Below are 26,330 nucleotides of genomic sequence, written 5' to 3'. Positions count from 1 at the left end.
GAGATGGTTGTTTTCTGTCAATCTGGCCAAGTCAGCCTAGCACCCAGATCCAGCTTTGGAGTCTCAGGGCTCTGCAACAGAGGCATGACTGTGTTAGGTGTCTTCAGCATGCTCTTCTAATGAATGCATCAATTATCTGCACTGGATTTCACACAGCTCTTTGGAAATCTCTCATCACACCGTAGAAAGTATTTATTGAAATGAAGCAAGAAAAGCCTAAGAGGGGAGGAAGTGATCAGTTGCTTGGCCGTTATTCATGCTGGAAAAACACGCAGAGGAACCCCGCAAGTACAGTAGATCAGGGCTGATGGAGTCCAGTGGTCACATCGTACTATTTTGCATTAAAGGGATTATTCAAGGGATTAAATGGATTTTTTTTTTTGGGTCACACCCAGCAGCGCTCAGGGGTTGCTCCTGGCTCTGTGCTCAAAAATCGCTCCTGGCGGGCTTGGGGGACCATATGGGATGACGGGATTCGAACAGTCATTCTGCATGTAAGGCATCGCTCAGGGGCTACTCCTGGCTTTATGCTCAGAAATCACTTCTGGCAGACTCGGGGGACCATATGGGATGCCGAGATTCGAGCATTTAAATAGATCCTTCTGCATGCAAGGCAAACACCTTACCTCCATGCTATCTCTCCGGCCCCTAAAGGGTTTTTTTTTGGGTGGGGAGGGCGGCACACATGGTGACACTCAGGGGTTACTCCTGACTATGTGCTCAAAAATCGCTCCTGGCTTGGAGGACCATACGGGATGCCAAGGGATCGAACCATGATCCATCCTAGGTTAGCTGGCAAAACGCCTTATCGCTTGCCCCACCTCTTCGGCCCTGAAAATTATAGATTTTTAAAAATTATAATTTTTATTTAATTTAATAATATTTAACAACATTTTAATTTGATTTAAATTTTATTTTTTAATAATTATAGGGTATAAAAAAATGAAAGACATTTTTAACAGTATCTCAGAGACAAGAGAAATGAGGGCTGGTAGGTGCAGCTCATGACATGAAGCTCACCACATAGAGTGATGAGTGCAGTTAGAGAAATAACTACACTGAAAACTATCATAACAACGTGAATGAATGAGGGAAGTAAAGTGTGGGTGGGTGGGGAGGAGGGAGATCTGGGAAATTGGTGGTGGGAATGTTGCACTGGTGAAGGGGGTGTTCTTTACATGACTGTAATCATACAACTACAATCATATTTGTAATCACGGTGTTTAAATAAAGATAATTTAACAATAAAAAAAGAAAAAATAATTATAGGGTATAAATTATACCCTAGCTTTTTTAAAAATTTACTTTTTAAACACCATGGGTACAAGGTTTTTTGTAATACAGTTGGGTTTTTATATTTTAGTTACAAAATTGTTCATGATTGACTTTTAGTCATATGTACAACATCCTTCACCAAGGCACATTTACTACCACCAATGTCTCCAGTTTTCTTCCTGCCTTGTCCTCCCTGCCTGCCTCTGAGGGCACACATTTCACTTCTCTCTCTCTCTCTCTCTCTCTCTCTCTCTCTCTCTCTGTCTCTCTCTCTGTCTCTCTCTCTCTCTGTCTCTTTCTCTGTCTCTCTCTCTCTGTCTCTCTCTCTCCGTCTCTCTGTGTCTCTCTCTCTCTCCCCCACCCTCTCTCCTTTTCCCTTTTAGACACTGTGGTTTGCACTATTGTTAATAAGTACCATGCATATCACTTAATCTCCTTTCAGCACCCAGTTCTTGTCCAGAGTGAGTAATTACCCTAGTTTTTAAATAGTTGACGTGGTTACTCTGTAAAATTAGATCCTAGGATGATAATGGAAATGCTTTATTAACTGTATAGACACTGCAGTGCTTTTGTTTGTTTTGGGGGGCCCACACCTGGCAATGTTCAGAGTTTAATCCTGGCTCTGAGCTGAAAAATCACACCTGGCAGTGCTCAGAGATCATATGGGTGCCAGGCATCGAATCCTGGTCATACTCATGCAAGGCAAGTACTTTACCCACTGTGCTATCTCTCCAGCCACTACAATGTTTTCTTTTATAGCTAAAAGCTGTTTAAAGAAATCTGCATATCACAGGTGACAAAAACTTATAATCACCCCCCCACACACACACATGTGCCACAAACCTGTGCAAATATATAAGAAATCCTCATGTGGGCCGGAGAGATAGGATGGAGGTAGGGCATTTGCCTTGCATGGAGAAGTATGGTGGTTCGAATCCTGGTATCCCATATGGTCCCCAGCCTGCCGGGAGCGATTTCTGAGTGTAGAGCCAGGAGTAACCCTTGAGTGCTGCCAAGGTGTAACCCAAAAACAAAAACAAACAAAAAATCCTCATGTGTAGCTGCCAGTAATCAGCAGAGTCACAGGCACTCTGGCTACTAGAGAACTGTGAAAAGATACTCTCAGACCACCTGGAGCTTGGACTTCACAGTGGTTCCCTCAAAGCACCAGGAATCACTGGTTGGGAGTGGGGACAGAGGGGAAGCAAATCAGACACTGCGGCCCAGAAAAATCCCCAAGTACATCTGAATGTTCAATGCTGCCCAAGAATAAGGTCAGGGCAATAATCCTCTTAATACTCACAGATGAAATCATTGGAAAATTCAAGAAACTCAAAAAATGTTGATGGAGCACATTTAAAGAATTCATTCACATGGGAATGAAGGTGCTAGCGGGTACAGTAACAGGACTCGGCAAACAGTTGAAAAACAGGCAGTGGCGTTGAGGACATAGTAAAGGGGTCTTAGACAAGAGATGGAAAGAAAACAAGAAAAATGTAAGTTAGTTTTAGACCTGTAAATCCTGGACCACACACCTCAATATTTATAGCAGTGTTAGCCCAATGCGATCACAGGATATCTGGTGGGAAAGTTATATAGAAATCTACTGAGCTGAGTGAGCCTAAATAGTAGCACAAAAGGCTTAACTAGCACTAACCACAGCCCAGGAAATCCTCAGACAATAGTTTTAGTAACATCACAGAGATATAGAACAATCACTTCAAATTGATGCTTGTTGATCTAAGTTTTGAGAATTCCAGTTGCCTTTGTGTTCTAACAAACAATATGAAGTAAATTGTTCCTGTATGAAAGCAGGCTAGAATGGTGAGTGGGAAATTGGGAACACTGGTGGAGGGAAGGTCACACTGGTGACCATGATTGGTGTTTGAACAATTAATGCCTGAAATGACTGTATTATGAACAACTTGATAAATTATGGTGTTATAATAAAAATTTAGACAAAAAAGAGATCACATAGACGAGGCTTTGAGAAAAAGTAGGTATTTCTTTCCCTTTTACATTCTTCATTAAGAGAAAATTCCTGCACACTTGTGAGAGCCAAGTGCTCATCTCAAGTCAGTGCATCCAGGAAAACTGAGAAATCATCCCTAGGGAACCCTAATCAGTTCCCAGAAGTAGGGGCTGGAGAGTCCAATGGACTAAGCACAGACTTTGCCTGTAGGAACCCCAGGTTGGTTCCTGCAGTGTTTCCTACAGCCCCCAATACCACTGGCAGTGACCCCTCACAGAGCTGGGGGCTCTCCCCTAAGCTGGGAAACAAATAGAGCTCCCAGAAGCACATGAAACCATAACTCCTCTCAGACCACAGCTCTGCCATTTATTTTCTCCCTGTATCGTTCCTGCTACTCTCTGAGCGAAATATGGAAGGAAGAAATTCTCTAGACCCTCACTGCTGTAGCCCTGAGCCTCTCCCCTCCCTTTTCTTCTTCTTCTTCTTCTTTTTTTTTTTTTTTTTGGTTTTTGTTTGGGGGGGCCACACCCGGTGGTGCTCAAGGGTTACTCCTGGCTGTCTGCTCAGAAATAGCTCCTGGCAGGCACGGGGGACCATATGGGACACCGGGATTCGAACCAACCACTTTTGGTCCTGGATCGGCTGCTTGCAAGGCAAATGCTGCTGTGCTATCTCTCCGGGCCCCCCTCCCTTTTCTAACATTCACCAAAACACCAAGAGGAAACTGCTGGTCAGTCTCAATAAAGCAGATTTTCACTGCAGTGTTCTGCAAACTGAACTGAGTGTGGCTTATTCTTTTTTTTTTGTTTTTTTGTTTTTTTGTTTTTTTGTTTTTTTGTTTTTTGGGTCACACCTGGCAGTGCTCAGGGGTTATTCCTGGCTCCAGGCTCAGAAATTGCTCCTGGCAGGCACAGGGGACCATATGGGGCGCCGGGATTCGAACCGATGACCTCCTGCATGAAAGGCAAACGCCTTACCTCCATGCTATCTCTCCGGCCCCTTGTGTGGCTTATTCTTATGAATTCTCTTACCTTCCAGATTTCACTACAGGCCAACCACAGACCTGATACCTCCCCTCCTTACCCAGTTTTCTAAGCCCTACCCATTGTAAACCAAAGAATCTGGAACTTAAGTCACTATCTGATCTGAAAAAAAAATAAACAATATATCTGAACTGGTTCTTTGACTCCTACTGATGCAAGCAGCTGGGGGACCACGTCAGACAATGGGTGGATGACAGGACACCGCATCTTGACTCAAATCATAAGGGCCCATTTTGCCCCTTTGGGTGAGTCAGCTGGCCACAGGAAAACCTCAGAGGACTCTCAGAAATGTACTCCATAGAATGCTGGGCTCTCACCTGGTGACATGCTAACACCACACGGCCTTCAGCCAGGTTTCCCCAGGGGGTACCCACCAACCATTCACAGAAGTCCTAAGTGATCTCAGCACTGATTGGCTGAGTCACTGGCTCTGTGTGTGGCTTCTAAGCTACCCCCTGTAACCTGCCAAGGATCCTGAAGCAGCAGAAACCTTGTTGATCCCCTCACTAGCCACTGAACATGAAGATCACAGATGGGTGATCCAAAATGCAGCTGTAGCTGAGAGTCAACTTTTCCTGGTGTCAAGGCATCCCTGCCAACCACCACAAGGCTAATCACACAGCCAGAAAAGAACCAGGAGCCCAGAAGGAAGAAAGCTGAGTGACAGAATACAGGTCTGGCAAATGAAAGACCTGGAGTTCAGTCGCTGGCTAGAATGTTGGCCTAGTGGTCCTGAGTGCCCAACCTCAGCCTGCATCGCCAGACATCCACAGGAATGGGCAGTGTCTTTAAAAAGAGGGAGCAGCCAGGCTGCCTCCCCAGTACCCCATACTCCTGATTAATTTAGGCAACTGGTCAGCTCAGAGTGGCTTTTCTGTTTTTTGGCAGCTTTTCTGGAGCTTTTAATTCCCTTATTATTTGAGTTTACCAATAAAACATTGTCCTCACAATAAAAATAAAGAAAAGAAAAAAACCCAAATAAACAAAAACCAGGACTTCCTGTATGCATGCACACCATCACGGTGGCCACCCAGGTAAGCAACACCATTTACAGGCCTTCTGAACAATAAATATTTTTTTGGGGGGGTGGGGGCACACCCAGCAGTGCTCAGCGGTTACTTCTGGTTCTGCCCTCAGAAATCACTCCTGGTAGGCTTGGGGGTGGGGAACCTATGGGATGCCGGGAATGGAACCCGGGTCCATCCCGGATCAAACGTGTGCAGGGCAAACACCTTACCACTGTGCTATGACTCAGCTTCATTAAATATCTTTTTTCATAAATTTCCCAAGGGTTACTCCTATAAGGTATCTTATCATCTTGTAGTAATGCCAGCTTTCACTATTAAGTAATAATAATAATAGTAATAATATAAAGGCCTAAGAGAACTGAACCTGATCCAGGTATCTGCATTTCGCACCTTTAGCATAACAAAAGACACCTGATGAAAACTAATTTCAGGCTCTCTGTACAAAAACTATACAACCAGTTCTGCTTGTTTAGCCTGGAGATGAGCAACAGCAGCAGGCAGCTACATGGCACACCAGACCTCAGCCTTATAGCTCACTGCTCCCATTTTTACCCACCAGCAACACAAGTCTCCAAAAATCTTACATTGGGGGACCAGAAGGTCAGGTGAGTAATGACTGTGCATGCCAGAGGTTCAACTTCTAGCTCTGCATGGCATGGTTTTTTGAGCACTGCCAGCAGTGATTTCTGAGCACATAGCCAGAAGTAGTCCCCAAACCCTTCTACTGTGACCTCAAAACAAAAGACCATGGTATTGTGATAAGCTACTTGAAATTCCCAGTTCACAGGTTAGGATTTGTGCTGCAATGCTCAGTGCCATCTACACTGGTTACTGCAGCTTAAATACCCCCAAGGACAAGGTCAAGTGTCTGTGTTCAGAAACTATCATCCCTCCCACCCTAGGCTCTGGGAAATGTTTAGAAATGGCAGTTTCCACAGAGGATTAGAACAGGAGTTCCAAGTTCTGAAAAAAGTAGAAGCATTACTTCAGCCTGGTTGGTCTGCGCAGTCACTAGAAAGAATAATTTCATGAAACACACACACACACACACACATAATCAACTCACTCCATCTGGTATGAGGCAGAAACCAACTAATACGAGGTAGAAACCAACAGGGAGATGGTAACCTAATCAATGGGGAAATGTCTTCTCCTGGTTGTTTTCCATTGTTTTCTACCATCTTTCACTTTATGGATTGTTTTGTTGTTGTTGTTGTTGTTTTTTGGGTCACACCCGGCTGCACTCAGGTTACTCCTGGCTCTACGCTCAGAAATAGCTCCTGGCAAGTTCAGGGGACTATATGGGATGTCGGGGTTCGAACCACCATCCTTCTGCATGCAAGGCAAATGCCTTACCTCCATGCTAGCTCTCTGGCCCCAGTTTATGGATTCTTTACCTCGGAGCTATACCCTCCTTCCTCAATTCAGCTTTTCTTACTAAGACTTTCTCAGTTGATTTGTACGGGGAAATTGAAGCTTTAGGGCATTTAACTCAAACATTATGGTAATTTGGGATTGAAGGAGGTTGAGAAACAACTAGGACAGGCTTATTCTTTCTGGTTGTGGGGAAGGGGGTCCTTCAACATCCTGGACCAGGGCCAAAAAAACTCATCTGGCCAGAAGAGAGAAACGTGTAGCTTTTTCTCTTTCATTGATCCATTTGCCTTTTGTTTAGTTTTGCTTTGGGTTTTTTTTTGTTTGTTTGTTTGTTTGGTTTTTTTTGGGTCATGCCCAGCGGCGTTCAGGGGTTATGCTGAGATTCGAACCGAGTCCATCCAGTGTTAAACGCATGCAAGGCAAACACCTTACCACATGCTATTGCTCCCCATCCTTGCCTTGTTGTTGTTGTTGTTTTGGGGGGGGGGGTTCGGGCCATACCGTTTGATGCTCAGGTGTTACTTCTGGCTAAGCACTCAGAAATTGCCCCTGGCTCAGGGGACCATATGGGACGCCAGGGGATGGAGCCGCAGTCCTTCCTTGGCTGGCGCTTGCAAGGCAGACACCTTACCTCTAGCGCCACCTCGCCGGCCCCTCCTTGCCTTTTTTAAGCTTTGCCCAGGCACAGCTAAAAACCCTAAGTGGAGATGGTAAATGTTCCCTACCCCACAAAGGTCGATCTCTTTGTGTTAACGTTCCAGCCTCAGCGGACTCATGTTCTAAACCTTGAGATTCTAGTTCAAGTGCTTTTACAACATTGCCCTCTTCTCTTCCTGTCCAGCAGCTCCAAGAAATGCAGGACTTCCTGGGGGTAGGGGGAAAAAAACTTAACACAGTGGCACGGAATTTGGAGAGGGTGGAGATTTCTCCCTGGGAAGCTCCCCTATCCTTTTTTAATCTTTTGGTTTTGGGTTTTTGGACAGCACCCACCAGTGCTCAAGGGTCACACCTGGCGCTGCGCTGGAGGGGAGGGGCTGGGGGACCATATGGGATGCCTGGGATCAAACCCAGGTTGGTCACGTTTACTCCAGCTCCAAAGCTTCCTGCTTTCTTTGACTGATTGGCCCAAGTGGAACTTAAGACTCTTGCACTCGTCCTGACTGGACTTATGGAATGGAGGGCATTGTGCAGTGAAGCTCTTGCTGACCTCTAGTCCCCTTCAGCATCCCAGAAAGCACACTTCTGTGCCCACTCTTGGTCATTCTCCATAGACGAGACAAAAGGCCATTCATTGTATGCTCCTTAACCTTCTTATGTTCACTCTTCTTCCTCATGAATCTGTTTATTTCCTGGGGGAAATAACAGGCGTGTGACCACACTGTGACATCACCATTTCTGTATGAGCCTGCAGCTCCCCTCTCCTCTCTTTTTAGCCCACGCTAAACCTTCCCAAGATCTTCCATGGCCAATAAAGTCCCTCTTCCCTACTCAGTCCCCCGGTGCCTCTTCGGGGTCATTGTTGAGGACACAGCCCCAAGGTCAGTTCAGAACTGTATGCAGTGGCCTTGTGCTCTGTCACCCTTGACCAACAACCAACCCCGCTCAGGGCGGGGTTCACCCTCCTAGTCAGGGGTGAATTCTGCTGCAAGTCAGAGGCCTCAGTGGAGAATTCTGCGACGGCTGGGGAAGGGGCTTCGGGTGGTCTCAGGAGGAAACTTGACACTAACAACTAGCACGACAATGTTAGTGAGTGAGAGAAGTAGACGCCTGTCTCGAAAACAGGCAGGTTTGGGAAGGAGGGAGTGGGTGCATTGGTGGTGGGAATGTGGCGCTGGTGAAGGGGGTGTTCTGGTTATGACTGAGACCCAACTACAATCGTGCTTGGAATCATGATGCTTAAATATAGATTTTATTTTATTTTTTCTGTTTTTTGTTTGTTTGTTTGTTTGTTTTTGGGCCACACCCGGCGACGCTCAGGGGTCACTCCTGGCTCTCTGCTCAGAAATCGCTCCTGGCAGGCAGGCTCAGGGACCATGTGGGATGGGGATGCCGGGATTTGAACCACCGTCCTTCTGCAAGCAAGGCAAATGCCCTGCCTCCATGGTATCCTCTGGTCCCTTAAAGATTTTATATATGTAAATATATTTATATTATACAATTATATCTTATTAATATATAGTTAATAATCCTATCATACTATACTATACGATAATACATATATAAAATACATATATAAATATAAATTATATATGAATATCTATTTTATATATGTATGTATAAAAGGCAACTTCTGAGGCGGGAGAGGTAGCATGGATGTAGGGCGTTTGCCTCGCATGCAGAAGGCCGGGGTTTCGAATCCCGGCATCCCAGAGGTCCCCCGAGCCTGCCAGGAGCGACTTCTGAGCCTGGAGTCAGGAGGCACCCCTGAGCGCCGCCGGGTGTGACCCAAAAGCCACAAAACAAAAGGCAACTTGTCACCTGCCAGGTATGGGGAAGGGCCGCTTCCGGTTCGCTGCGGGCTTTTCCCCCTCCCCAGAAACCAGCGAGGCCAGTTTTCGGAGCTGAAGCCACGGGCGGGTCGTGACGTCAGCGCGGAGCCGAGCCTGTGGGACCTGCCAACGGTCACGAAGCCGCAGGGCCTCGGTGCGCATGCGCGTGGCGAGGGCGGGGCGGGCACAAGTCCTTTTTCGCAGGGCTGGGGGCGGGGCCAGCCAGCGCGCCGCTCATTGGCTGCCAGCATCTGCCGGAAGGCGGACGCCGGCAGAAGCAAAGCGCTCACTCCCGCGGCTCCGCTGCTGCTGCTGCTGCTGCTCCTCCTGCTCCTGCTGCGGGATGCGGGAAGCGGCCGACGGTCGGGGCGCCCTGCGGGAGCGGCGAGGCGCGGAGGAGGCCGGCTCGCCGCAGCAGAACCACCAAGTGCGGCCGCGGGCCGGGGCGCCGCAGTTGCCGAAGCACTCGTACTGGCTGGACGTGTGGCTCTTCGTCCTCTTCGACTTGCTCTTCTTCCTCTTCGTGTACTTGTTGCCCTGGTGAGTGTCCCCGAGCGGGCGGCCGGCGGGCGGAACGGAACGGGAGGCGCAGCCGGCTTCCTCGCCAGGCGTGCGCCTTGATCCGGGCTGTGACGAGGGAGAAGGCTCGAGCGGAAGAGGCCCTGAGCTTTCCGGAGCCGACTTTCTCCCAGCCGCTTGGACTCCAGGCGGCGTCCGCAGGCGGCCGGCGCACATGCGGCGGGAAGACGACTCGCTCGGGCGCACGAGCGCGTTGCCCACGGCCGGGCAGCGGCGGTGGCCGGGCACAGCGCGCAGGCAAAGTCAGGTTTAGGTTCTTCCTTTTTTTATTTTTGGTTTTTGGGCCACACCCGGCGTTGCTCAGGGGTTACTCCTGGCTGTCTGCTCAGAAATAGCTCCTGGCAGGCACGGGGGACACCTATGGGACACCGGGATTCGAACCAACCACCTTTGGTCCTGGATCGGCTGCTTGCAAGGCAAACGCCGCTGTGCTATCTCTCCGGGCCCTAGTTTTTTTTTTTTTTTTTTTTTTAATTATGAGAACAAAGATACAAAGAAAGAGGACAAGGTAAAGTTACAGTGGAAGGACAATCACCCAGAACATGATTCTCAGAAGAAGTCCCCTTCCAGATATCTTCACTTTGAACTTTCAGCCAAAGAACATTAAGATAAATAAAACAGAATCCATGTACAATTACTTTGTCCCTCAAGGCCCCAGATTGTAGCACATTATAGTATTTCTTAACAGTACACAAGGCTATCTAAAGCCATAAAACTTACATAACTCCTTAAACATTAGAGGCATAGTAGTTTTTACATTTCCATGCACATGCATATTAGCTTAAGTTAACGTCAAATTTTAAGTGGGCTTTTTTTTTTAAGGATTAGAGTCAAAGGAGCACAGTAAAAACGGTGTTAGAGTGGCAATTGTTGTTTGCATAGGCCCACCAAAATATGAGGGGAATGGAAAGGAATAACCTTGGCCTAAATACAAAGAGTCCCGACCCCTGAAGTTTCCTGGCATCAGACCAACTCTAGGCTATGTTTAGGTTCTTAACTGACGGCTCGGACCAAATGGATTGATTTGTATCCGCTCTGAGTGACAGTTTACGCCCCTCTTGCCCCTCTTGCGAGGCCTCTTGATAGCCCCTCACTCCCTTTTGCAGCACTCCAGCACATTGCATTCGGAGGTGCCCGCTGATCCGTCACAGAACCTTCCAGATGGAATTCAGACTTTCTCTCCTTCCACTGGCATTGCCACTGGCTCAGTAAACCAAGTGTTGCCAGGGAATTAATAAGGAGGTGGGGGACAGACAACCTAGGCCGAGGGGGGACCCAGGACCGAGCTGCTAGAGGGGGCCATTGGCGGAGGGACTGAGCTGAAAGCTGAAGATGAGGCCTGGAGCAAGTGCAGAGCTGCGCACACAGACTGCTCTCAGCACTTGGGAGCTTGCTCTTTCCAGCCAAGTCAGCGCCCACTCTGCCCCCGGGCATATTAGGAGCTTAGGAGTGTGCACCCATTCTAAGACAAACACTGCAGCTTTTCTTCACCCCATCCCCCGTGTCTGCCGATGGTCTGGACATGGATTTACTGCATTCCAGGTCTCCTTTCTGGTTTCTTGGCTGGTGGAACAAAATTGAAAGCGGAATTGAGAGATGCGAGTAGAAAAAGTGGGGAGATACCTAAACAATATCTCTGTCGATCCCTTTGTAAAGGGAAAATTTTCCCTCTTCTTCACTCTCCCGTCTTTGTGGGTAGTATGCCTCAAATGTAGGGTTTTGTTTTCGTTTCTTTTCTTTTTGCTTTTTGGGCCACACCAAGGGACGCTCAGAGTTACTCCTGGCTCTGCACTCAGAAATCGCGCCAGGCAGACTCAGGGGACCTTTTGGGATACCGGGAATCGAACCCGGTCCATCCCAAGTCGACAAGGCTACCACTGTGCAATAGCCCAGCCCCTAGCTCGTGTGTGTGTGTGTGTGTGTGTGTGTGTGTGTGTGTGTGTGTGTGCGCGCGCGCGTGTTTGGAGGGGACCACACCTGGTGACGCTCAGGGATTACTCCTTGACTATGCGCTCAGAAATCGCTCCTGGGTTGGGGGACCGAACCACCGTCCTGGGTTAGCCACGTGCAAGGACCACTGCGCCATCGCTCCGTCCCCTAGTTCTTGTTTCTTAATGATCTGAATTTTTAGCTCAGGGTAGAAAACAGAATCTTTGGGTTAGTTCAGCCCCCCCCACTTTTTAATCCTCTTATCAATATGTAAATGATCAAACATAAGTAAGTGACTGTGAATCCAGATTTTCTGAAGTTGGAATACATATTAAGATGGGGAATGAAACACTGTTAACAAAATCTTATTTTTTTTTTTACAGATTGATTTGCTTGATGCCTAAATGAAGAAATTGGCTTCTGAAGTAATGCGACTACAAACTTCTACAACATAGAAGACAAACAAGATTGTGCACTAAGATTTCAAAGTTTTGACTTTTTATTTTCTATATTATTACGTACTGGGGACCATATTAAATAGATAAACTGGACTGTTACTTATATTTGAAAACATCACACATCTATCTGACTTTACTGAATATAAAACTATAAAAATTTAGTATATTCTTTTTAAAAACAGTAACATTTGCGAGTACGGAACAAAATGAAAATTTATGATCCATATTACCTCAGTTAAAAAAGAAGTAAAATGGGTGGGGGAGATTTTCTTTTTAACATTTCATTGTTTTCTAGTGTTTAACATGATAAGGTAAAGGGAAGAATTCTGAGAAAAACTAAAAACAATTGAAAAATTTAAAAAAGTAGTCCCCCCGTTTAAGTCCCAGTTTTCTTTTAGGCTAAAGTTGCAGATCTGGATACTGGAGAACTAGATTGCGTGCCCTCTGACTTGACATTTCCCCTTTCCTTTTAAACTCTTGAAAAGCTTCTTTTCAGATCTACTATTAATATAGTTGAATGAAGGATTTTGTGGACAAGACAGGTGTTTTTTGTCTGTAATTCAAATACTTCAGCAAAGTAGCACATTTATTCATTTAGCAAATATTTGCACACTAAATAGGGACCAGGTGTGGCAGGGTATAGAACAGACTAAAACCGGGGCCGGGCGGTGGCGCTGGAGGTAAGGTGCCTGCCTTGCCTGCGCTAGCCTAGGACGGACCTCGGTTCGATCCCCCGGCGTCCCATATGGTCCCCCAAGAAGCCAGGAGCAACTTCTGAACGCATAGGCAGGAGTAACCCCTGAGCGTCACAGGGTGTGGCCCAAAAACCAAAAAAAAAAAAAAAAGAACAGACTAAAACCATTCCTTCACTGAGCTGATTGCTGCTAATTGATTAAATCTTAAGTTAAGATTTAATCTTTGGAAGATTTAGACATTTTCAGTAAGAGGATGCACTCCTAAATCTGATGCTTGTAGCTTGAGAAAAGATATCCTATTTTATAATAGCAACTCTTTACTATGTCGGAATTGGGCACTCATTGAAAATTGGTGGCATCTGACATAAGATACCTAAATATTTTAGGGATGATTCCTCCCTTGGAACCAAGGCATTCATTGGTAAACACTACCCTCTGCCTTTTCAGAATGGCAGTTAGGATTAGAACAAAACCGAATCCTAGGAATTGATTTGAGATTATTTTAATTGTCTACAAGATTATGCTGTTATGGTGTTGCCTCTATCTGGAGAGAATCTTCTGCAAACTTAGGGAAACAACAGATTTCACTGAGAAGATAAACTCTGTCTGAGAAATGTTTTATTATATAGCTTCATTTGGTTTGATTTGCACTTTTTAGTACAAATTGTATACCTTAAATTTACTTGCTCTAAAATGCATACTATGTATCGAGTGTGGGAGGATGAACATGGAAATCAGAGCTCATGTAACATGTAACAAAAAGAATAATCTGTTCAACTATATTAATGTGAAAGTAAATTTATCTTAAAAATTTTTGTAAGTTTTAAGATGAAAACGTTTATAAACATAAATAACGTACCTTATGAAAATAATTTCACATGATCGATTACTTAGTAAACATATATTTAACCTATATTAGGAGTGTTGTTAATAAATATAAAAACAAATGGCTGGTGAGTGGAATTCTTGATTCAGAAGTTTTCATTAAGAAAATAAATAGGATGTTTCTATTTATATTCTCAGTTGTGAATTGGAAAGAGAAAACTTCTTTAGGAGAAACAGCTCAATGTTCTTAGCTCTCATGAAAGAGCTTAGGATTTAATGCCATATACCACACACCCCCACCCGCACCCCCACCCAGACACACAGACACACACACACTATGAATCAACGAGACTGCTATTATGTATAAGAATTATTTTAAATACTTCAAATAGTACATTTTTATGAGAAAATCAGAGGCAAATTTTAATCTACATTTAAAGTTGTTAAAAATAACTGAAGTAAACCATTTTCTCCAGTTTACAATGTTTCTCTAGTTTATAAAAGTTAAATATATTGACACTTCAAATATAAATTTACAAACCTGACAACATATACCAGTCCTCCATACTAAAAATTATGTTCATAATAAGCTTTCTTTTAAAGATAAATTCACTTTAACTAATACTCTATTTCTGAAGTAAGACAATATAATAATTTGTTAGGGGGAAATATGATTGAGAACTGTTTTAAGTGGCAGACAGAAATTTGACCATGATTGGGTAACTGAGGTTAGACTTTTACAAACAATGATATTTCATTTCTCTGGAAATGCTCACTTTTAATCAATAACATTTTGGGATACAATGAATTTGGTCAAAATATTAAATTTACAAATTAACTTTTCATAACTTACAGCTAAAGTATCTGTCAAAGAATGTAAGGAACTTTTTGATTTTGTGATTCAGGTCTTGAGTGGACAATATAAAAGTATGCTACGGCTTAACAGCAAAAATAAAAAGTGATGATCAATAATAAAAATAAGGCAAGATAATTTAATTTTACTTGTAAGATCATCAACAGAATGAAAAATTCATTTATTACTTAAAGCCCTCTCCATGAAAGTAGTTGAGGTAAAATTACTAGTTAGTGTAGAAGAAAGGGATGTTCAAATAATACATCTAATTAAGCTCTCTATAGTAGGAGCAGAAATTTACTCTAGAAACGGGTTTTCAAAAAATTTAAGATCGTGAAAAGCAGTCACGTGAATTAATAGCCTATGAGTTCGTAAGATGAGAGTGGGAAACAGGCAATCACAGTGAAATTCCCAAGAGGAGGGCCATAGGTAGATTCCTAACACGGTTATTAGCAGCCCCAAATAAATCAAACCAAAATAAAAATCTTTTGCATTTCATATAAAATTAGAAAAAAATAATGTAACAAATAAATAGACCAAAGTTAAGTCTTCATTATTTTTAGCTTATGTGGCTGAAGTAATGTTTATAAATACAGCCAGGACCTAATCTATGTAAACTAGGCATTCAATATGGAAGACAAAGGTTAAAAAATAAAGCAAAATTAGTTTTTCCTGTTCTGACGTTGAGAATTTAATTTTAAAATTACTGTATGATTAAGGCTTCCTTTCCCCCCAAATGCTGTCAGTTTCATGGGTCAACTTAAAAAAATGTCTTTAAAGGGATCATTTGTAATAGACTATCACAGAAGTCAAAACAAATGGGTAAAAAAGTCCTTTCTTGGTTACCCATTAAAAAGTGCTTTATAAACAAATAATGCTTTACACAAACCATGTATTACCTGGTATTACCGACCTACACATGAGTGATTTCTTTAGTATTCATGAGCCTGTCTACACACAAAGGAACAAAATTTTTATACATCTGCAGCATATAGTAAAATATTTGGGATACCCTACCACCCCCCCAATTTTCAATTCATAGCATGCCAAGAGAAAGTTTCTAAAATACTGAGTAAGTTTATCATCACAAAATAAAAAATATATATAAGTATATATATACATATAAAGTTAAAATGATTAATTTCCTTTAAAAACGTCATATTTTTATTTCATTTAGCATTGGTTTGGTCAGTCCTTATAAAGCTGTAGTAAAATGGCCTTTAAGAAGCTTGCCAGTTCTACCATTTATCTATCACAATTATATATTAGGCTTCTATCTTTGCTCAGATGGGCAGTTTGAACCAAGATTACTATGTAATGCGGGTCTTAGAGCTCTCTCACTCTGAGACAGCGAATTATGACCAAATTCATTGTTCTCTGGAAAACAGAGCTTGGGCCTCTGATGGTATTTCAGCCTGTATGTATCAGTCATGCAGCTGTCAACTGAGAAATAGGTGGTAAATGAAATGGTCTCATTTGGGCAGGGGGAAACAGAGTCTATTTCTGATTGGCAAAATGCATCATCCACTGTCTGCTTGAAACGTAAGTTGGCTTGAAAATCATTAGCTGAAGAGCTAGGCGGGAGGTCTGGGGGGTTGCCAACCCGCTCTTTTACTTGAAATGTTTCCTCATTCACATAGGGACTCACTTCTGAATCTAACTCTGATGCTGTATGCTTCAGAAGATTCGAAGAATTAGCTTTACGTGTGTCTCTAAATTTAATGTCAGGTATGGAGTCGTTTTTCTCTGGCCATGGCACAGCGTTTATAGTGTATTTCTTTGGTGGCAAAGGAGGTGGTGGATTCTGACAAACAAGTTTTGGCATCTGACAACCATTGGACCTGCAGGGTGACTGAGTGACATGGTCCCTGGATAAAGAGTTTTCTGAGTCACCCTGCTCCATTCTTGTTTGCTGCTGGTTGAGGGAGCCAGTTTCTGACTTTACCCCAACAGTTCTCAGGTGTGAAGACCACAAAGGTGACGTCACAACTGCTTCATTACTGTTCGCTTTCTTTCCAGAAATGGAATTATCCTCCGTGTGAAAAAGTAAGCCTGTTCTCGCAGAATTTTCCAAGTGAAGCTGTTCAGAAAATTTGGGTTCACTTGACTTTTCAAGTTTCTGTTCCTCTGACTGAGGGAGATGCTCTTTTGCTGGCTGGTCTTTGAGTATTTGTGGACTAGATGAAGAGAATAACTTCTCATTTGTTTCATGTGTATGTGACCTGGAAAATGAAATCAAAGCCTAATAAGCTAAATGAACATATTCAAATATTCAAAACTAGAGGAGAAAACCCGAACATTTGTCCTAGAGCCTAACTTCCTTCTATATATTTACTTTGTGCCATCTCTGTAATGGAACAAAAGGGATGAGAAGATATTTGTGTCATTAACATTTTATACTTCATGAATCCAAAGTCTTTAGCTGGGGCATATAAATGCTTACAGAAAGACTTGCTATTACCCAAACCAGAATCCAATTAGAGCACATTAAAAAAATCAATTTATAAACAAATTATATTTGTGATGAAATGTAACAGGGATTTAAGGAGCATGATACAACTGCACTACCCAACCACCACCAACAGAAAAAAGGGATTTTCATTTTGCTTATAGTGCTATAAAGATAACAACTAATTATGAATAATCTAGTTAAATCAAGATTAATCTTATTTGGACCATCATTAACTTCTAAAGTGAAGATAAATTATTATCAATTGCAAAATATATTTCTGTATGTAATTAATTATCTTTCCTCAATTATCATTCCTAGTAGAGCAAAACAAAGGAATATCTTGAGGCTTTTGCTAGTCAGATAAATACTCTCATCACATTTGCATTCCATTGATGAATCTCAGATTTTTATAAAATAAGAATGCCATTAAAAACTTCATATTTATTCTGTAATACCTCTTCATAAGATCTATATTATTTTCATGATTTAAGATAGTAGGCTCAATCCTTTCAAAGTAAATGTTGCATGCAAATATTATGGAAAATAAACACATCTAAGAGACTGTAATCTTTCCAAATACCTATCTTTATACAATTACCTTCTTATCAAAGGAGTTTTTATTTGTAAATGTTGTTCTAAGTGGGAATCATGGGATAAATGGTCTACTTCCAAGTTCTTGATTTCTTTTCTAAAGCCTGAGGAAAAAAGGGAAAAAAATAAAATTACTTTAAGTAAACTTAGAATTTATTCCATTTATACTTTTCATGTAAGTCTAGTTAGTAAAACAATTTTAAAGTTTCAAGATTCAGCTCAAATAACATCTATTTTCTTAAAACTTATATGAAATTAATAGTTCTTTCCTCATTTTATTTTTATTTTATTTATTTATTTATTTTTATTTATTTATTTATTTTTTGTGATTTTTGGGTCATACCCGGCAGTGCTCAGGGATTATTCCTGGCTCCAGGCTCAGAAATTGTTCCTGGCAGGCATGGGGGACCATATGGGACGCCGGGATTCGAACCGATGACCTCCTGCATGAAAGGCAAACGCCTTACCTCCATGCTATCTCTCCGGCCCCTTTATTTATTTTTTTAACTTTTTTTCTTTATTTAAACATCTTGATTACATAAATGATTGTGATTAGGTTTCAGTCATGTAAAAAACACTCCCCCTTCACCAGTGCAACATTCCCACCACCAATGTCCCAAATCTCCCTCGATCCCACCCCACCCCCACCTGTACTCCAGACAGGCTTTCCAGTTCCTACATTCATTCACATAATTGTGGTAGTTCTCTGTGTAATTATTTCTATAACTGCACTCACCACTCTTTGTGGTGAGCTTCATAAAGTGAGCTAGAAGTTCTAGACCTCCTCTCATTTTGTCTGAGGATTATTGCAAAAATGATTTTTATTTTTCGTAAAACCCATAGATGAGTGAGACTATTCTGCGTTTCTCTCTCTCTCTCTCTCTCTCTCTCTCTCTCTCTCTCTCTCTCTCTCTCTCTCTCCCCCCCCCCCCGACTTATTTCACTCAGCATGATAGATTCCATGTACATCCATGTATAGGAAAATTTCATGACTTCATCTATCCTAATGGCTGCATAATATTCCACTGTGTATATGTACCATAGTTTCTTTAGACATTCCTCTGTTGAAAGGCATCTTGGTTGTTTCCAGAGCCTGGTTATTGTGAATAGTGCTGCAATAAATATAGGTGTGAGGAAGGGTTTTTTGTATTGTATTCTTGTGTTCTTAGGGTATATTCCTAGGAGTGGAAGAGCTGGGTCGAATAGGAGCTCAATTTCCAGATTTTGGAGGAATCTCCTTATCGCTTTCCATAGAGGTTGGACTAGACGGCATTCCCACCAGCAGTGGATAAGAGTTCCTTTCTCTCCACATCCCCGCCAGCACTGATTGTTCTCATTCTTTGTGATGTGCGCCAATCTCTGTGCTGTGAGGTGGTATCTCATTGTTGTTTTGATTTGCATCTCCCTGATGATTAGTGAAGAGGAGCATTTTTTCATGTGCCTTTTGGCCTTTTGTATTTCTTTTTTTTAATCAAAGTGTCTATTCATTTCTTTTCCCCATTTTTTGATGGGATTAGATTTTTTTTCTTGTAAGGTTCTGTCAGTGCCCTGTATATTTTGGATATTAGCCCCTTATCTGATGGGTGTTGGGTGAATAGTTTCTCCCACTCGGTGGGTGACTCTTGTATCCTGGGCACTATTTCTTTTGAGGTGCAGAAGCTTCTCAATTTAATGTATTCCCATCTGTTGATCTCTGCTTCCACTTGTTTGGAAAGTGTAGTTTCCTCCTTGAAGATGCCTTTAGTCTCAATGTCATGGAGTGCTTTACCGACGTGTTGTTCTATATACCTTATGGTATCAGGTCTGATATCAAGGTCTTTAATCCATTTGGATTTTACCTTCATACATGATGTTAACTGGGGGTCTATGTTCGCTTTTTTTGCAAGTGGCTAACCAGTTCTGCCAGCACCACTTGTTGAAGAGATTTTCCTCACTCCACTTAGAATTTCTTGCTCCTTTGTCAAAAATTAGGTCATTGTATGTCTGGGGGACAATGTCTGAGAACTCAAGCCTATTCCACTGATCTGAGGGTCTGTCTTTATTCCAATACTATGCTGTTTTGATAACTATTGCTTTGTAGTATAGTTTGAAGTTGGGGAAAGTAATGCCTCTCATTTTCCTTTTCCCTAGGAGTGCTTTAGCTATTCAACGGTGTTTATTGTTCCAGATAAACTTCATAAGTGTTTGATCCACTTCTTTGAAGAATGTCACTGGTATTTTTAAGGGGATCGCATTAAATCTGTATAATGCTTTGGGGAGTATTACCATTTTGATGATGTTAATCCTGCCAATCCATGAGCAGGGTATGTGTTTTCATTTCCGTGTGTCCTCTCTTATTTCTTGGAGCAGGGCTTTATAGTTTTCTTTGTATAGGTCCTTCACGTCTTTGGTCAAGTTGACTCCAAGATATTTGAGTTTGTGTGGCACTATTGTGAATGGGATTGCCTTCCTGACTTCCATCCCTTCCCTATCATTATTGGTGTATAAAAAGGCCATTGATTTTGCAGCCTGCCACCTTGCTATATGAATCTATTGTTTCTAGAAGCTTTATGGTAGAGTCTTTAGGGTTTTCTAAGTAGAGTATCCTGTCATCTGCAAACATTGAGAGCTTGACTTCTTCCTTTCCTATCTGGATTCCCTTGATATCTTTTTCTTGCCTGATTGCTATAGCAAGAACTTCCAGTACTATGTTGAAGAGGAGTGGTGAGAGCGGACAGCCTTGTCTTGTATCAGAATTTAGAGGAAAGGCTTTTAAGTTTTCTCCATTCAGGATAATATTTGCCATTGGCTTGTGGTAGATGGCTTCAACTAGATTGAGAAAGGTTACTTCGGGGATGAAGAAATAGCATGGAGGTAAGGCATTTGCCTTTCATGCAGGAGATCATCGGTTCAAATCCCAGCGTCCCATATGGTCCCCCGTGCCTGCCAGGAGCAATTTCTGACCCTGGAGCCAGGATTAACCCCTAAGCATTGCTGGGTGTGACCCAAAAACCACACACACACACACACACACACACACACACACACACACACACACAAAAAGAAAGGTTCCTTCCATTCCCATCTTGCTGAGAGTTTTGATCAAGCATGGGTGTTGGACCTTATCAAATGCTTTCTCTGCATCTTTGATATGATCATGTGATTTTTATTTTTCTTCTTGTTGACGTTGTGTATGATGTTGATAGATTTACGGATGTTAAACCATCCTTGCATTCCTGGGATGAAACCTACTTGGTCATAGTGTATGATCTTCTTGATGATGCATTGGATCCCATTTGCCAGGATTTTGTTGAAGATCTTTACATCAGCATTCATCAGGGATATTGGTCTGTGATTTTCTTTTTTGGCAGTATCTCTGTCTGGTTTTGGTATCAAGGTGATATTGGCTGCATAAAAGCTGTTTGGGAGTGTTCCCGTTTTTAAAATTTCATGGAAGAGCTTGGCTAGGATTGGTAGTAGCTCCTCTCAAAAGATTTAAAAAAATTCATTAGGAAATCCATCTGGGCCTGGGCCTTTCTTTTTGGGCAGATGTTTGATTACAGTTTCAATTTCCTCAGTAGTGATGGGGGTGTTTAGATATGCTACATCCTCCTTACTTAAATGTGGAAGGTTATAAATGTCCAAGAATTTTTCCATTTCTTCTAGGTTCTCATGTTTAGTAACATACAGTTTCTCAAAGTAGTCTCTGATTACCCTTTGGATCTCTGCAATATCTGTCGTGATCTCCCCCCTTTTCATTTCTAATATGGGTTATCAGATTTCTCTCTCTCTTTGTGAGTTTTGTCAATGGTCTATCAATCGTGTTTATTTTTTCAAAGAACCAACTTCTGCTTTCCTTGATCTTTCGGATTGTTTTTTGGTTTTCCACTTCATTGAGTTCTGCTTTCAGCTTTGTTATTTCCTTCTGTATCCCTATTTTTGGTTCCTTTTGTTGGTCATTTTCTAATTTTTTGAGCTGTGTCATTAAGTTATTCAGGTATGTCCCTTCTTCCTTCCTGATGTGTGCTTGTAGAGCTATAAATTTTCCTCTCAGGACCGCTTTTGCTGTGTCCCATAGATTCTGGCAGTTTGTGTCTTCATTATCATTTGTTTCCAGGAAAGTTTTGATTTCCTTTTTGATTTCATCTTGGATCCACTGGTTGTTCACTAGCAGGGTGTTTAATTTCCAATTGTTAAAGTTTTTCTTCTGTGTGGCTTTGTAGTTCACATCTAATTTCAGAGCCTTGTGGTCAGCAAAGGTAGCCTGCAAGATTTCTATCTCCTTGATTTTATGGAGTTATGTTTTATGTGTCAGTATGTAGTCTATTCTGGAGAATGATCCAAATATATTGGAGAAGAATGTGTATCCAGGTTTTTTTGGGATGGAGTGTCCTGTATATATCTACTAGTCCTCTTTCTTCCATAACTCTTTTCAGGGCTAGTATGTTTTTGTTGGGTTTCAGTCTGGTTGACCTATCAAGTGTTGATAGGGCCGTGTTGAGGTCTCCCACAATTATTGTGTTATTATTGATTTCTTCTTTCAGATTTGTCAGTAATTGTATTAGATAATTTGCTGGTCTCTCATTGGTGCATATATGTCTAATTGTCTGATTTCTTCCTGTTGCACATATCCCTTGATTAGTACATAGTGTCCATCTTTGTCCCTTACCACTTTTTTGAGTATAAAGTTGATGTCATCAGATATTAATATGGCCACCCAGCTTTTTTGAGGGTGTTGTTTGCTTGGATGATTTTCCTCCAGACCTTTGATTTTGAGTCTATGTTTGTTCTGACTATTCAGATGTGTTTCTTGTAGGCAGCAGAAGGTTGGATTCATCTTTTTGACCCATTTTGCCACTCTGTGTCTTTTACTTGGTGAATTTAGTCCATTGACATTGAGGGAGATGATTGTCATAGGACTTAATGTCATCTTTGTAGATAAGTTTGCTGTGTTTGTTGTTTGTCACATCTAATTTCAGAGCCTTGTGGTCAGCAAAGGTAGCCTGCAAGATTTCTATCTCCTTGATTTTATGGAGTTATGTTTTATGTGTCAGTATGTAGTCTATTCTGGAGAATGATCCAAATATATTGGAGAAGAATGTGTATCCAGGTTTTTTTGGGATGGAGTGTCCTGTATATATCTACTAGTCCTCTTTCTTCCATAACTCTTTTCAGGGCTAGTATGTTTTTGTTGGGTTTCAGTCTGGTTGACCTATCAAGTGTTGATAGGGCCGTGTTGAGGTCTCCCACAATTATTGTGTTATTATTGATTTCTTCTTTCAGATTTGTCAGTAATTGTATTAGATAATTTGCTGGTCTCTCATTGGTGCATATATGTCTAATTGTCTGATTTCTTCCTGTTGCACATATCCCTTGATTAGTACATAGTGTCCATCTTTGTCCCTTACCACTTTTTTGAGTATAAAGTTGATGTCATCAGATATTAATATGGCCACCCAGCTTTTTTGAGGGTGTTGTTTGCTTGGATGATTTTCCTCCAGACCTTTGATTTTGAGTCTATGTTTGTTCTGACTATTCAGATGTGTTTCTTGTAGGCAGCAGAAGGTTGGATTCATCTTTTTGACCCATTTTGCCACTCTGTGTCTTTTACTTGGTGAATTTAGTCCATTGACATTGAGGGAGATGATTGTCATAGGACTTAATGTCATCTTTGTAGATAAGTTTGCTGTGTTTGTTGGTCTCTCTTGTCTTAGAGTAGACCTGTCAGTTTTTCCTTTAAGGCTGGTTTATCATCTGTGAAGTTTCTGAGCTGTTGTTTATCCATGAAGCTATGTATTCTTCCTTCAAACCTGAACATGAGTTGGGCTGGGTACAGTATTCTCGGTGAGGCATTCATTTCATTCAGTCTTGTCACAATATCCCACCACTGTCTTCTGGCCTTCAGAGTTTCTTGTGACATGTCTGCTGTAAGTCTTAGGGATGCTCCTTTGAATGTAATTTCCCTTTTTGATCTTGCTGCTTTCAGTATTCTATCTCTATCTGTGGGATTTGTCATTGTGAGGATGTGTCTTGGGGTGTTTTTCTTTGGGTTTCTTTTAGTGGTTCTCTTCGGGCATGCAGGATTTGATTGCATGTAGTCTTTAACTCTGGGAGTATCTCTTTGATGATGTCTTTGACAGTTGATTCTTCCTGGAGATCTCCTTTCTAGGTCTCTGGGACTCCAATAATTCTTACGTTGTTTCTGTTGAGTTTATTAAAGACTTCTATTTTCATCTGTTCGCATTCCTTGAGTACTTTTTCCATTGCCTGTTCATTTGTCTTAAGGTTCTTTTCCAATTTCTTCTGTTGTGTTGAGTTTTTCTGCATCACATCTTCCAGTACTCCGATTCTCTCCTCAGCTGCTGATACCCTGATGGCAAGGCTATCCATTGAGGTTTTCAGTTGAGCTACTGTATTTTTCAGATCTGTTATTTCAGTTTGGAGTTTTCTGATTTCTGTCTTTGTGTTCTGTTCAGATCGATCTATGCGTTCTTTGAGTTCTTCAAACATCTGCCATATTGCTATTTTAAGTTCCTTATCTGACAGGTTAATCAGGTGGTTGGAATTTATTAGGTCATCAGAGCTTTCATCTTCATTCTCTGTGCATGGTGTTTGCCTGCGAGGTTTCCCCATTGTCACGCTTGTAGTGTGGTTTTTCCTGCATGTTGTGGTGGGGTTCATTGGTTAGAAAGAGTGTGCAGTTGCGAAGCGAAGCGAAGCTCTTCTGCTGCCTCTAGTTGACAGTCCTCAGAGCGAACAAAGGCACAGCAGGGCGGAGCCTCCGCAGGCCAGAGAGCTCAGCTTATTGGACGGGGACCCCCACAGCCAGAATGTACTCACTGGGCTGCTTCAAAATGCAGGTTTTTTGGGAGTGGGCTCCCTAGGCCTCTGAGGAAACCTTCAGGGATTCAGAATCACAGGCAGACAGGCGCAGGAGAAGTTTCCCTTGAAGTCCTCAGAGTGAACAAAGGCACAGAAGGGCGAAGCCTCCACAGGCCAGAGAGCTCAGCTTATTAAACGGGGACCGCCACAGCCAGAATATACTCACTGGGCAGCTTCAAAATGCAGTTTTTTTGGGGTGCACTCCCTAGGCCTCTGAGGAAACCTTCAGGGATTCAGAAACACAGGCAGACCTCCTCATTTTATTATCATTTGAAGCTGTATTATATTTTTCCATTTACTGATATTGACTTTAAGATGTTCAATTTACTTATCCATAAAATGATTATATACAAACACAAGGAAAAAATATATACTTGATTCTTAAAAGATCTGATTTTATCGAGGCTTCCGCACAATGGACAGTAGGAGGCAGCAGAGGGTTTTTAAAAATAGTCGAAAATTGATATCTTTATGGCAGGCACTCAACCAAGAGATCTGACTTCAGAATTCCAGTGAACTTAAAAATAGATGTGCTATTTTTCTCTTCTGCTGACAGAGCATCCATGTGTCTTTACTGTGAATTTTGGCCTGAGGTTCTCTGCAACTCTAAGACCATCCACTTTTAACACCTGGCACAGAATAATGCCAAACTTGGTAATATATCCAAACATATCCGAGGTCTAATATTCAAGAAATCAGAATATATACTTTATCTGAAAAGATGGGCTTAGAAGACATATATATAATAGTAAAACAAAACTGACTGTCTAGACTTTATGTTACCTAAGATTTAAAAATACAGTACTAAAAACTATAAATGGCTGAATACCAAGAACCAGAATTCAAGAACATGCAGGTCTGTGCTTTGGGATCTGTCATAGCGGTGCTCAAGGATAGAACCTGGGCTTCTTGCATGCAAAGCATATGCTCATCTATTGAGCTGCCTCTCCTGTCTTCCCAGGTTCCTTTCTTCTCCATATAGTCCTGAACTTGGTAAATGGTGAGCCCTCTGCTGACTCCCCACTCTATATTTATCTGTCATATAAAACACAAGCTTGACTGTTTGAGCACATTCTCAGACCTTCCTGGACCCTGATACTTTCACATTGTTATAGCATTCTTATTTTATATCCTCACTCTTTCTCGCCTCAGAGAGGAAACTCAACATTTTAATAATTTTCTTCCACTGCTCCAAATTCCCCCTTTGCAGTACCCCTCCAACTGTCTTTTCTAAAATACCTACAGGAGCATGCCATTGTCTCCTCCTTTGGTGCTTTCCACTCACTGCTGAATCTAAAAACAGCACAGAGCTTTCATCAGAACTTGGCTTTCTCTGCCCCTCTATTCCTCACCTGACAAATTCCATGCATGCATTCCAGGGCAGCATATCCCAGAATACATGTACTTTCCAACTAATGTATACTTCTCCTGACTCTGGACTTCTGAATACATCATTTCTTGTCTTGATTGTGACTCAAGGCATTTGAAATTCTAAGAAGTGGCTCTTACAAAGAAAAAGAACTAAAACAATCTAATGACACCACAGAATTTCAACAAATAAAGAATTGCCTTTGAGCTATTAATAGCAGACATGAATGGATTTATGCAGCATAATTCATAATGACACAGAAGGTCTATCTTGTCAACAAAGAAACATCAATAAAATACTTTTAACAGCATTATTACAGATTTTAAGTTCTCTATCATTAAGCAAACTTAGAGACTTATAAACATGATAAAATTAACTTACAATGTCAAGCATTATGAAAATAAAAAGTTTCTATGGGTCTTTCTTTTTCTTTTTCTTCTTCTTCTTCTTTTTTTTTTTTTTTTTTGTTTTTGGGTCTCCAGCAGCTCTCAGGGGTTAGTCCTGGCTCTACGCTCCTGGCAGGCTCAGGGGACC

General features: G+C 41.9%; 2 protein-coding genes across 2 annotated transcripts in view; one reads left to right on the top strand and one right to left on the bottom strand.

Moving 5' to 3' along the window:
• Positions 1–9,518: 9,518 nt before the first annotated feature.
• On the top strand, positions 9,519–12,471 carry C14H4orf3 (chromosome 14 C4orf3 homolog). The gene is made up of 2 exons (XM_049786975.1): positions 9,519–9,724; positions 12,076–12,471. Coding segments are annotated over exons 1-2 (198 nt in total). The 5' UTR covers positions 9,519–9,527; the 3' UTR covers positions 12,077–12,471.
• Positions 12,472–14,756: 2,285 nt separating this feature from the next.
• Positions 14,757–26,330, bottom strand: part of USP53 (ubiquitin specific peptidase 53) — a 74,741-nt gene continuing 63,167 nt past the window's right edge. Inside the window, exons 15-16 of the mRNA XM_049786845.1 lie at positions 17,574–17,670; positions 14,757–16,745 (exon numbers count right to left, since the gene is read on the bottom strand). Coding sequence (XP_049642802.1) covers positions 15,797–16,745; positions 17,574–17,670 — 1,046 coding nt within the window. The 3' untranslated portion in view covers positions 14,757–15,796. The remainder of the gene's footprint in view (positions 16,746–17,573; positions 17,671–26,330) is intronic.

Source organism: Suncus etruscus, chromosome 14 (genome assembly GCF_024139225.1).
Source record: "Suncus etruscus isolate mSunEtr1 chromosome 14, mSunEtr1.pri.cur, whole genome shotgun sequence".
NCBI lineage: Eukaryota > Metazoa > Chordata > Mammalia > Eulipotyphla > Soricidae > Suncus > Suncus etruscus.
This window is presented reverse-complemented; position numbering and strand designations above follow the sequence as displayed.